This window comes from Caretta caretta, chromosome 18 (genome assembly GCF_965140235.1).
Source record: "Caretta caretta isolate rCarCar2 chromosome 18, rCarCar1.hap1, whole genome shotgun sequence".
NCBI lineage: Eukaryota > Metazoa > Chordata > Testudines > Cheloniidae > Caretta > Caretta caretta.
The window spans coordinates 14,460,117-14,472,163 of NC_134223.1; the positions used below are offsets into that span (position 1 = coordinate 14,460,117).

At 46.6% G+C, this 12,047-nt stretch overlaps 1 protein-coding gene across 8 annotated transcripts in view; it reads left to right on the forward strand.

The window, feature by feature from the left end:
• SAMD11 (sterile alpha motif domain containing 11) overlaps window positions 1–12,047 on the forward strand; it is a 219,521-nt gene that overhangs the window by 91,065 nt on the left and 116,409 nt on the right. For 6 of the 8 annotated variants that reach the window (XR_007353257.2, XM_075121114.1, XM_048824759.2 and 3 more), the window contains one exon: window positions 8,913–9,091. The exons of the other annotated variants lie outside the window; for them this stretch is intronic. Coding sequence is in view for 5 of the 6 variants with exons in the window: in XM_075121114.1 (XP_074977215.1) it covers window positions 8,913–9,091 (179 nt within the window). In the remaining variant the exon portion in view is untranslated. The remainder of the gene's footprint in view (window positions 1–8,912; window positions 9,092–12,047) is intronic. 8 annotated transcript variants of the gene reach the window in all.

Here is a 12,047-nt window from a genome sequence, read left to right on the forward strand (position 1 = left end):
GCCGCCAGCCCCGCTCAGCCTGCTGCCGGTCTGGGGTTCTGGCTGCCGGCCCCTTGCCAGCCAGGGTCCCGGCCGCAGGCCCCGCTCAGCCCGCTGCCGACCTCGGTGAACGAAACCCCAGGTCGGCAACGGGCTGAGCGGGCTGGCGGTGTAAGATCAGCATTTTAATTTAATTTTAAATGAAGCTTCTTAAACATTTTGAAAACCTTGTTTACATACGACAATAGTTTAGTTATATGATATATAGACTTATAGAGAGAGACTTCTGAAAAACGTTAAAATGTATTACGGGCATGCGAAACCTTAAATTAAAGTGAATAAATGAAGACTCGGCACACCACTTCTGAAAGGTTGCCAACCTGTGGAGTAGAGAATCGGGCCCTTCAGTGTGAGCAGAACTTACATATTTGCGGGCATACTGCTTTTCTGTGCGTGTGTCTTTAAATGTTGCTAATTTTGATGCTGAAGAGGTGTCGTCCACAAGGACTGCACCTGCTCAGCTGTTTGGGTCAATTCCCTGTAGTGTCAGATGTCCAGATTTTGCCTTGCGGTCAGTGTGGACTGGCGAGTGCTTTGCTTTTGTATTAGTTTTTTGCATTGAGATTCTGCCTTGCAGCTTGTGTAGCAGAGGCCTTTGCGGCACTGGGATCAATTAAATCCTCACCAGGGACTTTCTAAGAGGAATCTTTCCTTTTCTGGCTGACTTTGAATGTCACAACGGGGCGTTCAGCTGTTTTGACCTCCTTGCAGTAGCTCCCAGGGCAGGAAACCTTTCCTAACCGCCCCCGCCCCCCAGCCCAACTTCTGCACTCTCCACCAGTCATTCCATCTGCAGGCTTTCACAGAGCTCTTATGCAATATTGCAGTTTTTGTATTCTTGCCTAAGGAGAACACAGCTCCGGGGGAAGAGTATGGATGGGAGTTGGGATGGGTAGGTGTAGAGTGGTTTTATTTTGTAACTCTGATCACTTCAATTAGCCATGGTGAGCCAGAGCCTTTCCCACCCTCTGGAAGGGAAGAAAGATTATCATAATTCTTCTTCTTCCTCCTTCTGTTCCACAACAGAACCATTATCTGTTTGCAGGCTTCTGGTACACTCAGGTACAATTGTTCCCAAGTTGTTTTGTCTTTTTAGTGCCATTGCAGCCTTAACCTTTGGTAAGCTGTGGACTTAAATTTCATGTTAATTTCTATCTCCTGAGGCCATGGGGGGAAAGTGACTGCCTGTGATTTAAAAAATAAGACAGTGAAAGCAATTAATGGTATCAAAAGATCCTAGGAGGGTGAAGTTTGAATGACTGGCAGCTGGACTGGCACGGGAACAGCTAGGTGGGTAGCGGGGTGTGAGTGGGAAATAGCGGGATATTGACTCAAATTCTAGCTGGGTTTCATTAGTCCATATCTTAACCTGCAAAAATAATCATAAGCAATGTATAAAGGGAAAAAAGAAGCTGATAGTACATAGGTGATTCTGCTCTGCGTCCAGAGCTTATCATTCTGAGAGCTGTAGAGAAATGTTTGACTTCCTAATTACACCAAAAAAAGGATGAAATTGTCTATTTTCCCCCCTCGATCCAAGGGCGAAAGAATCTTTGGGTTATGAAAGGGAGTGCTAGCTCTGACGGGATTTCCTCTGCGCTCAGTCAGTGTTTGTGCTGGAAGCACACGGCTGGATGACTTTTTTTTTTTTTTTTAAACCATATGTTTTTTGGGGATGATTTCCCTGGGACAACACCTGTATGGTAACTGTGCAACAGCCGTAATGCTCTTATTAGCCTTTAGGGTGGCTGGTGCTTAACCCATTGACGACTGGAATCAGTCTGTGTAGAAGGGCTTTAATTAACCTCTGTGTTACTATTATCTGTGTCCCCTCTATAAAACGAGGGTGATAACCTGTCCTTTCTTCCACCCTAGCTATCTTGTAGGCTCTTTGGGCCTGTCACTGCCTCTCACTACCACCTAGTCTACATGCGGTTTTTCTACTGGTTTAACTACTTTGGTTAGGGGTGTGATTTTGTACCAACATAGTTAAATTGGTAACAGCCCTTAATGTGGAGAAATGTACACTGGTCTAAAGGTGAATAAACCAGGTATGGAAATGAGGTTTATACTAATATTAAGCAGCTTTATACTGGTATAACTGTGTCCACGCCAGGGGGTTGTACTGCTTTAACTATATCAGTTTCTAGAGAAATATAGCGATACAGAAACAGTTGTAGATCTGTGTGTACAGCATGTAGCATATTGGGGCTTCTAGGCAGGGGTACCTACGGGGTAGAACACTGGCCTGAGTTCCGTTCACAGCTTTGCCACTGGCCTGCTGGTTGACCTTGGGCAAGTCACTTCATCCCTGTGTGCTTCAATTTCCCCATCTATAAAATGGGGATAATGACAGTGACCTTGTTGGTAAAGCACTTTGAGATCTATGGCTGGAAAGCGCTGTATAGGAGCTGGGTGGTGTGACTGTTGTCTCAGTTGGGGGTCATAATACAAAAACTGTCCCAGTTAAGATCCGCTGGGGCATTTGTGCTGGAGCCCTTGTGGTATAAACAAGTGGGATTTGCTGGCCAGGTGTTCTGTATGGGCCCCTCGGCTTTGCTCCTCTTGACCCACTTTGATCTGAAATAGCCCGCATCTGATTAAGACACACTGCAAAATTAATTTGTTCCCCCAAACATTTGAAAATTGGGGGGATAGGGAAGTATTTAAAGGGGAGGGAGATTTGAGTTTCAAGTTGCCGGTCTCACTGGTAGAAGTATCATTGTACATGCTGCGTAGTGGATGTATACGTTTTTAGTGATTGCCGATCAGCTGTACAAAGGCATCTGGGTAATGCTGAGAATCTCTATGTTTTTAGTAAATTTCTGTCATGGTGTGGGAGGATGAGAGTTTCCCTCCTTATCCTCGCTTCCCCACTCCCTAGTGACCTGTGGCTTTTCACATAGCACCTGGTGGTTAATCAGAATGGCTTAGTGACAGGAACGGGGAGGACTGGCTGGGAAAAGAGAAGTTTTGAAAAATGAAATGACTTGCTGAGTAATACTGGGAGGCATGTTCCTTCTAGGTACTGTGCACTACCCCAAGGAACCTTCTAATATGAATCAGAAATTGGCAGCTCCTTAAGAGATCTCTACTTAGAGCTCTGGTCCCCATTAAAAAGACACCACTTACTGTGCAGGGGAATCAAGGTATTTCTAAAGGGAACTAATTGCTGGAGCTCGACACTCCTTCTGAAGTGAGTGTTGGTAAATGTTGACTTTTATAATGGTAACCACTCTACACTTGTGGCTGAGAGGAATAAAAAGCCACATTGCCATTTTTAGACTGGTCTGTCATGTGTATGTTCACATGAAGGCTAGTTGCTTTTCAGAAACCCATCACTTGCTTTTTTTAATACAGCATGTATATTTAACCATGGTGGGAAGGAACTTTCTTCCTGACCTCTGCTCGTTATCTGTTTACACGCTGAAGCCTGGGAGTTGATTGCTCTAGTAGCTGCTATCCTCATTCACATAATTGCTGGTGGTATTTTTATTTGCAAGGCTATCTAATCCTTTACTGAGTAATTAGCTCCCATAATATCTTGTGACAGTGAGTTCCACAGATTAAAAAGTACATTTTTAACTGTGCTGCCTCAGTTTCTCTAGGTGTCCTCTTGTCCTTGGGCTATAGGAGATAAATAAAGTGATTTCATTCATTAATGAGATGCAAGTGGGAGGTAGTTCCAGATTCAGCTTTGCTTGTGAATTCATTTAGTCTCGATTGAGACTTTTCTGAAGGGCTTGATTTAGTTTTGCCTCTTGCCTTTGCTAAAAAACTCATACACCCCACTGGGTGCTCTGCATTTCTCTAGCAGAGGCATTGCCTTCCTGCTGCGGAGATAGCAGGGGCCATTATATAAATTCAGGACGACTCTGGGAGTAACAAGTGATGCTCAAGTGACGCTCTGACCATCAAGATAGATCATCCTTAATGTCAGCCGTGGATTAGGCTAAGTGTTTGTTCCTCCAAAGTTGTAACCAAAGTTGTAATGTGAGCTTGGGTGACATATGCAGCTCTGCAACAGGAGCAGGGGTGAACGAGAAATAGCACAAAGGGGTTGGGGGAAAAGTGTCCTCTTGAACTTGGGCTGCTGATAGACAAGGAGTTATTCCCTGAAGACACACAGCATGTGGGCCTGGGTTTCATGGCTGCAAGTTACAAGCCCTGTGTTTCTGACGGGAACTGCTGGGGTTCAGGACCCTGCTGCACGTGGAGCGTTTACCCTACAAAGGTAGAGTTACAGGAGAGGCCTCTGGACTCTCTAGCTTTTCAAGGCTCTGATGCAAGAAATGATTGTAAAGGGACATTGAGAGGTTGGCGTAGGCATGCACGAGGGGGCTTTCAGAAACCCCAGCGTTCGTCATGTTATGAATATAAAAAGTAAATAAAGGGGAACAGTGTGTTTTGAAAAGAATAAAATTCTCTTGCAGTGTTTGCAATTCAACTATTGCAGCCTCCTGCTAATGTATGAGACCTGCACATAATCCTGCTGCCACACGGACAAGCCTTCCTAGTTGCAAGATGCCGAGGCTCCATCAAATATCTATAAAGCCCCTACCTACCTATACATAATAATGCCATTGCAGTTTCTGAATGCATACTGGCACATAGCATCGCTTTGCTGAATTCATGCTTAACTACCTGCCACTTGTGACATTGAACCACTCGGAATCCAAGTATCTGCTGGTACCTGTATTAACAGTGTTCACCTGCACAGGTGCCTCTTGCTGATGTAATCTGCCTATGGCATTGACAAGGGATGTTGGATCTGATCCGAGAGAGAACAATTCCATTGTCTTTAGTGGACTTTGGATCAGGCCCAGTGTGTTGATTAACAGTTCTATTTTACTCACCCATGGCCTCATCCAGAGCCCTTTGAAATCAGTGGTAAGAGTCCCCTTGATTGAAGCATACTCTGGATCAGGCCTGTAGTTGCCTGTATACCCAATATAAATGCAAGTTTGTGTCCACTAGTAAATACCCCTGCATGGATTAAGAAAGTGAAATTGATTGGAAACTGACAAAACTAAAGGACAGAATTGACTCTTCCAGTCTGTTTAATTGCCTGACCTGGGAGAAACACAAAACAACCCCTCAATGGAATAATAGTACAAATAAAACTTTAAACACTGCAATTCATTTTTAACATTCTAGTAAGTTTTCAGTAGCACAGTTTAGGCATTTTAAAATTAAATACTCAGGGTCCGTTTTTCACTCCGCCACATGGGCTTAAACATCAGTTTAGACTCCATTCCATTTTAGTGCAATTACGTGGGCACAATGGAGTGGAGAATCAGGCCCTTCAGTGCAACTAGGTTGTCCCTTTTTCGGATCAGGTCTGGGTGCCACTTGAGCAAATCAAACAAGAGAGCACAATCCAGGTGTAGCTAGACCTGGCTCGAAGCCTAGTGGATATTTTCTGTTATTGGGTGCTTGTTTGTTTTTAAGTAGAGAGAGTCTCTCTCAAATCACTTTTAAGCCGGTAGGAATGGAGCGCTTGCCTTTTGTCAGATGCAGTTGTGACTTTGGGGGAGGAGATGGGGGGTGCCACTGAACCACACTTTGTGCTGGGGTTTAAGTGAAATGAATGAATTTATAGAGGTGCAGAGTATTATAAATGTTGGAAGAACCTGTGTTGTAGTAAGGCCATTAGTTCTGTTCATGGCCTGGTGGGCTCTTTCTGTAGGTTTAGTGCCTCCTTTTCTGTCGCACTCTCACTCTTGTTAGGTCTGATGAGTCCCTGAGCAGTCACTGAGACCTGGTAACTGCTCTAAGGTACCATAATGGCCATAAAATGGTTTTTATTATCTGATCAGCGCTGTTCTCTTTAGCCTGCGAAGTCACAGCAGAGAGCATATTGCAATTATTTTGCCGCGGAAATTTGCACACCCTCCTCTCCACCCCCTTTAATTGTTATGATAAATTGCAACTTCAGGAAAATATATAAAGCTCTGGGATGATATAGCCAACTGATTTTCAGCCCTGGCCTTTCAGCGTGACTGGAACCAGGTGCAAACAGGACCCTTTCACAGAACACGCCATACCTACGAAGGATCGCTTTAGACAGAAGCTGAGCTCTGTACAGATTTGCTAACAGAGAACTGTATGCAGTAGAGCGGGAGGGAGCCAAGTGGGGAGGAGAAGCCCCGAGCCTGTGGAAGGTGTCTGGGGTGAGGGAAGCAGAGCCTCCCGGGCAAGTTCCTCCAGGCCTTATAGACTTTAGAAACTGCTCTTTGTACGAACCACGTGGTTGGGTCTCCTGTAATCTTGAAGGAGGCAGGCTGATGTAGGTGTGTGTTTTTGGGGTGACAGCCATTGTCTGTTGCATCGTCTCTTGGAAGCCCCTGAGCTACCCCCTCATGTAGGCTTCAGACCAACTCACTCAGCTCTGGCAAATGTGCTGTTTTGCAGCCGAGGGTGGGCACTTGGGAATCAAACAGCCATCCTGCCCGCTGCAGCATGTCCCAAGATCCATACAAAGCCTGGGATGTCCAAGGACTTAGAGGGGTTTGCCCTGTTGCTGTTCCACAAGGGTTTGGACTCCACCACCACCTCTTTACTCACCACTCCCAGTTCCTCCCACCCTGCCCCAGGAACAATTTGCAAGTAAATTGAAAATGTTCTTCCTGGGGAGTGTCTTATCCCCTACGTATGAAGGTTTCCCCCATTTTCAGGCCAGTTTGACCCATTGCTTCTCTGTCCCCTGATGTTTGCTGCTCACAGCAGCTGCTTTGGCTCTGAAATGCACGAGAATGGGAAGCTAACAGGCCTCCTTTGGGTTACACCTTTAGGTGGATGTAGCTAATTGTTGCCATGATCAGGGCTCCTCTTAATTAACATAACTGGAAAGTCAGTGGCAGACGCAGAAGAGACGTTTTCATTTGGCGTTCTTGGAAAAGTTTGAAATGTATTTAATAAAAAAAAAAAAAAAGACTTACATTGAGGTTTATTCAGCTATCCAGTAGCTCTCCCCTGCTTTTCCAGAGCATTTCATTTGTCAGGATTATTTGGAAGGTCTGAGCTGCAGCCTCTGTGAACCTCTGTGAGGGGAAATGTTGCTTTGCATTTATCTGACCTGGCCTGACACACTTCACCTTCTTCTCTCTGCAAGTCCCTCCCGAAAGCACGCTCCTGCCGAGAGGGCCACAAGGCCTTGCCTTTCCCACCGAAGATGATGCATGCATGCATGCATGCAGGGAGGTCACAGGACTCCTGCTTCACTTCACTGCTTTCATGATTCCCCTTCTAATCTTGTATTTATGTTGATGTCTAGTTAGACTTTAAGCCTTAGAGGGCAAGGACCTTAGCTTTGTACCGGTCTGTCTCAGGTCTCCTAAACCCCTTTCACACCGGGTGTGCGAATGTGATGGTTGCCATCTTGCCTGATGGACCTGGGAGTGAATCAGTGTGCTCCTGAGCAGGAAGCGTGAGCTTCTACAGCTTGAGATAAAAAGCCAAAATTCCCTAAGCAGGGCTATAACAAACTCTCATCCTCTGTGGATCAGGCACAGAGTGGGGGACCTGTGGCACACACTCACCGGTGGGTTACACCAGTGGTTCTCAACCAGGGGTACGTGTACCACGGGGGCTACACAGAGGTCTTCCAGAGGGTACATCAACTCATCTAGATACTTGCCTAGTTTTACAACAGGCTACATAAAAGACACCAGCGAAGTCAGTACAAACTAAAATTTTCATACAGACAATGACTTGTTTATACGGCTCTATATACGCTATACACTGAAATGTAAGTACAATATTTATGTTCCAATTGATTTATTTTATAATTACATGGTAAAAATGAGAAAGGGGGCAATTTTTCAGTAAGTGTGCTGTGACACTTTTGTATTTTTATGTCTGATTTTGTAAACAAGTGGTTTTTAAGTGAGGTGAAGCTTGGGGGTGCGCAAGACAAATCAGACTTCTGAAGGGATACAGTAGTCCGCAAAGGTTGAGAGCCACTGGGTTACACTACCCCAGTCGTAAATGAGATTATTGGGACCAGGGCCCCGTTGTGCCAGGTGCTGTACACGTGTACAACAAAAAGACAGTCCCTGCCTCAAGAGCTTTCAGTCTATTTGTTTGTACTTTGGCTTTCTCAAGAGTTGCGTGGTAATTGACGAACTTGGGCAGGACTGTCCCGGGAGAGTTTGCACAAGCTCCTTCCTCTGTTAAAATCTATCCCGTTCAGCTGGGGTGTGTGAAAAGGACAACGAAAACCGCTGTGGTGATAGCTTCACGTTTGCGGTAGTACAGACTGTTTGCTGTTACAGAAGGACAGAGTTTGCCATCAGACGGTGCGGGGAATTTCTAGTAGAGTCACTGAGAGTTCGGGGGGTGGGTCAGGCCTGTAGGTATTCTGGCTGGGGGAAATTCACCTCAGTGTCGAAAGCCTGCAAGAGGTTGTGTGTGTCTGGGGTGGCTCCCCACCCTCCCCTTATGCACCACTTCAGTCAAAATAGGGCTTAAGGTGAACTTAATTGGAGCATAGCCTTGGTGCTGGGAGGGAGTCTCCCCTCTTATGCATAAAATCTATCCTATATAGGTAGTAGGAAATCTCTTGGAGAGAGGTGGGCTGGGCCCTAGCTCTGCTGTTGTCTTTCCCTCCTGTTGACCTGGCCCAGCAGGAAGAGCCTAGGGAATGGGAAGCGTCTGCCTGTTAGAGCTGCAGCAAGTTTGTGCTGAGTGGGACAGTCATGAGAACCCCCTTGAAAGTCACCTGTATTTGAACCTTCACACCCGTGTTAACTGGGCACTGACTCTCACAACGTAGCAATTTTGAGGAGAGCTTTTTGGTCCTGAGTTGCCTAATCAAATTCTCCTTCTCTTCCCTCTCCCCGATTTTTGTGCCAATTCCTTCTGCTCGCCAGAACCGGGGTCGCCTGGCCGAGAAGAGAACAATCCCTCTGCCTCCCACCAGGCTCCCAAAGAAAGAGCTGCCCTCCATTTTCTCACATAGCGACGACAGCGAGGAGAGTGACAAGGCCAATGGTCAACACCCTGAGGTGAAGCAGGAGGAGGATCTGCATATCAGTATCATGAAAAGAAGGTACTTTCCGGCTGTGGGATGGTGGCACTGCGAGCCCAGAGACGGAGAGCACTTGACGGCGGGTCATGGGACCGTGCCAGAGCTGCCACGGGAAGCTCAAGTTCAAAGGCTGCCTGTTGGCATCATCTCCTGAATTGGAAATGAAAGTGTAGATGTAGCAGATATATAGTCGTTATACGCAAAGAGTGGAAGGGGGATTCCTGCTCTGTGTTCCTTACTGTGACCCACTCACTCCTGTTTGGAGAGGCTGAGGGTCTATGGAGCCTTCAATAGATGTACCATGGAATTTACCTCGTACTAGTGGCACTCGGCCGTTAGATGATAGTCTCATTTGACCCTCCGTCCAGTGTTCAGTGACTGTGCTGCATGGGGCCTTTTCAGTCACAGATGGTAGAACGTGGCAAAAGTCTAGGAGCCAGATCCTCAGCTGGTATAAAGATGCTGAAGTTTCATGGGTTCACGCCAGCTGAAGATCTAGCCCTACGTTCCAGTTTGTCCTAACGGGACCGCGGTGATCTAGAACCCTTAAAAACTTTTGGGTGTTGGTAAACAGAACAGTGGCAGGCGGGGGAGGGAGGTGTTTATGCTCCTAATTGGAAATGTCAAATTGCTAAAGACAAAATCCCAGGCTTGGCCTGAAGAATGTGATGGTAAGTATTACGGTAGATGTGTTGAAAGAGCTGTGGGTTAAAAATAGTCAGTAAAACGTAAGGAAAGTGTGTGTGTGTGTGTGTGTTTTGAACATCTCTCTGTACTGTGTGCGCTCCTCCTACCTAAAACTGATGCAGAACTGAAAAGGGAATTGAAAATCGTAAGTCACACCTAGGTATCCCCTAAGTTTGGCTCTCGTGAAAAGCCTCGTTGCCCCTGGTATCCAGCTGCAGAACTTTGGGTTCTTGCATCCCTCCGGAGAAATATGTTGTTTATAGGATCTACAACCACAGGAAAATAAATATCCCGAGCGGCTGCATCTTGGCCCCCCCATGCATGTCATTGCTACTCATTTTGATCATCATCTCTCTCTAATGCATAAAATCGCTCAGATTCCCAGACAAGCTCTATAAAAACAGAGGAGTGGAAACTGAAGGCATGTAATTGCTTTTCTGTGTTTTATGCGTTCTTGCTCCTGAGCAGATAAGCCATTTCCCCTTTCCTCCAAGCAGAAACCGCTACGTGTAACAACTGCGATCTCAGGAATAAGGGAGTCGAAAGAGTAGCCTGGCCCCTCGGGTGAAGCCCGTCTATAACCAAGAGTTGCTCACCCATCACAGTAGTTGGTCAACGGTGCTGACCAAGGGTTATTAATTGGAAGAGGGGCAGGTGCATCTCGCGCGCTCTCTCACACATGTGCGCACACACACGAACCTGGCTAAACAGTCCCAAGAAGCTACCATAATTTCCCACCCCCACCCTCCTTTAATTATGCTTTTAATTCTGCAAAAATTACAATGCTAGGCTTTCTCATTAGGATTGTGAATAACATAATAAATATTTAATTGATATTCAGGGCCCCCAAAATATAAAGTGCTTTTATCTTAAATCTTTAATTACAGTAATTGCTTGGCCTTGTTTATTAGGAAATGCAGAAAAAAATATTCCTTAATTGTCATTAGCTCCTGGTCCTTCCGCTCACCATTTCACTGCCCCTCCTTCCATTTTTTCGATCAGTTTATTGGAAGGTCTCAGTCTAAACCTTGTTTTGAATTCTTAGGAGGAGAGGATCATGCTTTCCAGTTACTTTGAATCCTGTTTATTCCATAGAGACGTTTTTGACCCCACTTTGCTGCCATTGTAGAGGGGCTGTGTGGGGATATTGCATTCGCTTTTTCACTTTCAGACCAGCCCAATCCTCTTTCCATTGACTTTCAGTGGGAGTTGGATCAGAGGCCCTCTGTGCCTACAGTTCTTGCTAAGACAGAGCTTCGTTCTGAGAGGAGCTGAGCATTTTAGCCGGAGCTGCCTGCGCTGAGTACCTCTCTGGAGCCTTCCAGAGTAGTCGCAGACTCTGGTACCCTCTAGGGGCCCAGTCTGGGCCCCATTTGTGCTAGTGGGGGGGTGGATGCTGCAGCATTGTTGCCCAGGATCAGGCCTGTAGCCTGATGTCACAGAAGGTGGTATTCAAGTTCTTCCTAAAGCCCGGGCCTTGGAGATTCCTCGTGGCGAGCAAAAAATGGCTGCAGGGAATATGTAGCCTAATTCATTGCACACAAACACTTTGCCAGGGAATCTGTTGTAAAAGGTGGGACCTTTGGAAGGTGGAGGGGGAGTAAAGCGTGGAGGCGAATGAGAGCTTGGTAAAGTTGGTCTGGCTGCTATGTGGGTGTGCCTGTGTAGAGACAGAGAGACCTTGTGCTCTCTGTCCTGTCCCAGAGCTATTCTCGCATATGTCTTGATGAAGGGCTAGAATGGCAGAGGCGGCTCCAATGTGGCCAGGCACTGCAGTGATGGATGCAGTAATCACCAGAAAGAGAGAGTGCATTTTCGATACCCCACCAGGAGGCACCTGCTGCTCACACCTTCACCTTCAGGAATCTCCTAATGCTCTAGCTCTTACACCTTTAAAGCGCACATTACACCCACTCCCACCCCTTGGCCTTGAATGCCCAAAGATGGAACTTGCAGCATTGTTGTAGCCGTGTTGGTCCCAGTGTATTAGAGACACGAGGTGGGTGGGGTCATATCTGTTATTGGACCAGCTTCTGTGAAAGACACAAGCCTCTGAGCTGCCCAGAGCTCTTCTGCAGGTGGAGCTGTGGGTCAGAGGGGTAGCAGGTGCCATTGCTTAGGGCTGGCTCTGGGGAGAGCAATGGGTAGAAAGTAGCTGGATCCCTTCTGGTCACTGCTCTGCTGCAGTGTACGTGTGCTTGCTGTGCTCGCTCTCTCGTCATGAGCATCACAGTGGAGAGGGAGGAGGGCGTGGTCAACCTGGTTTCAGGGAGGCCAACGTCCTCATCAT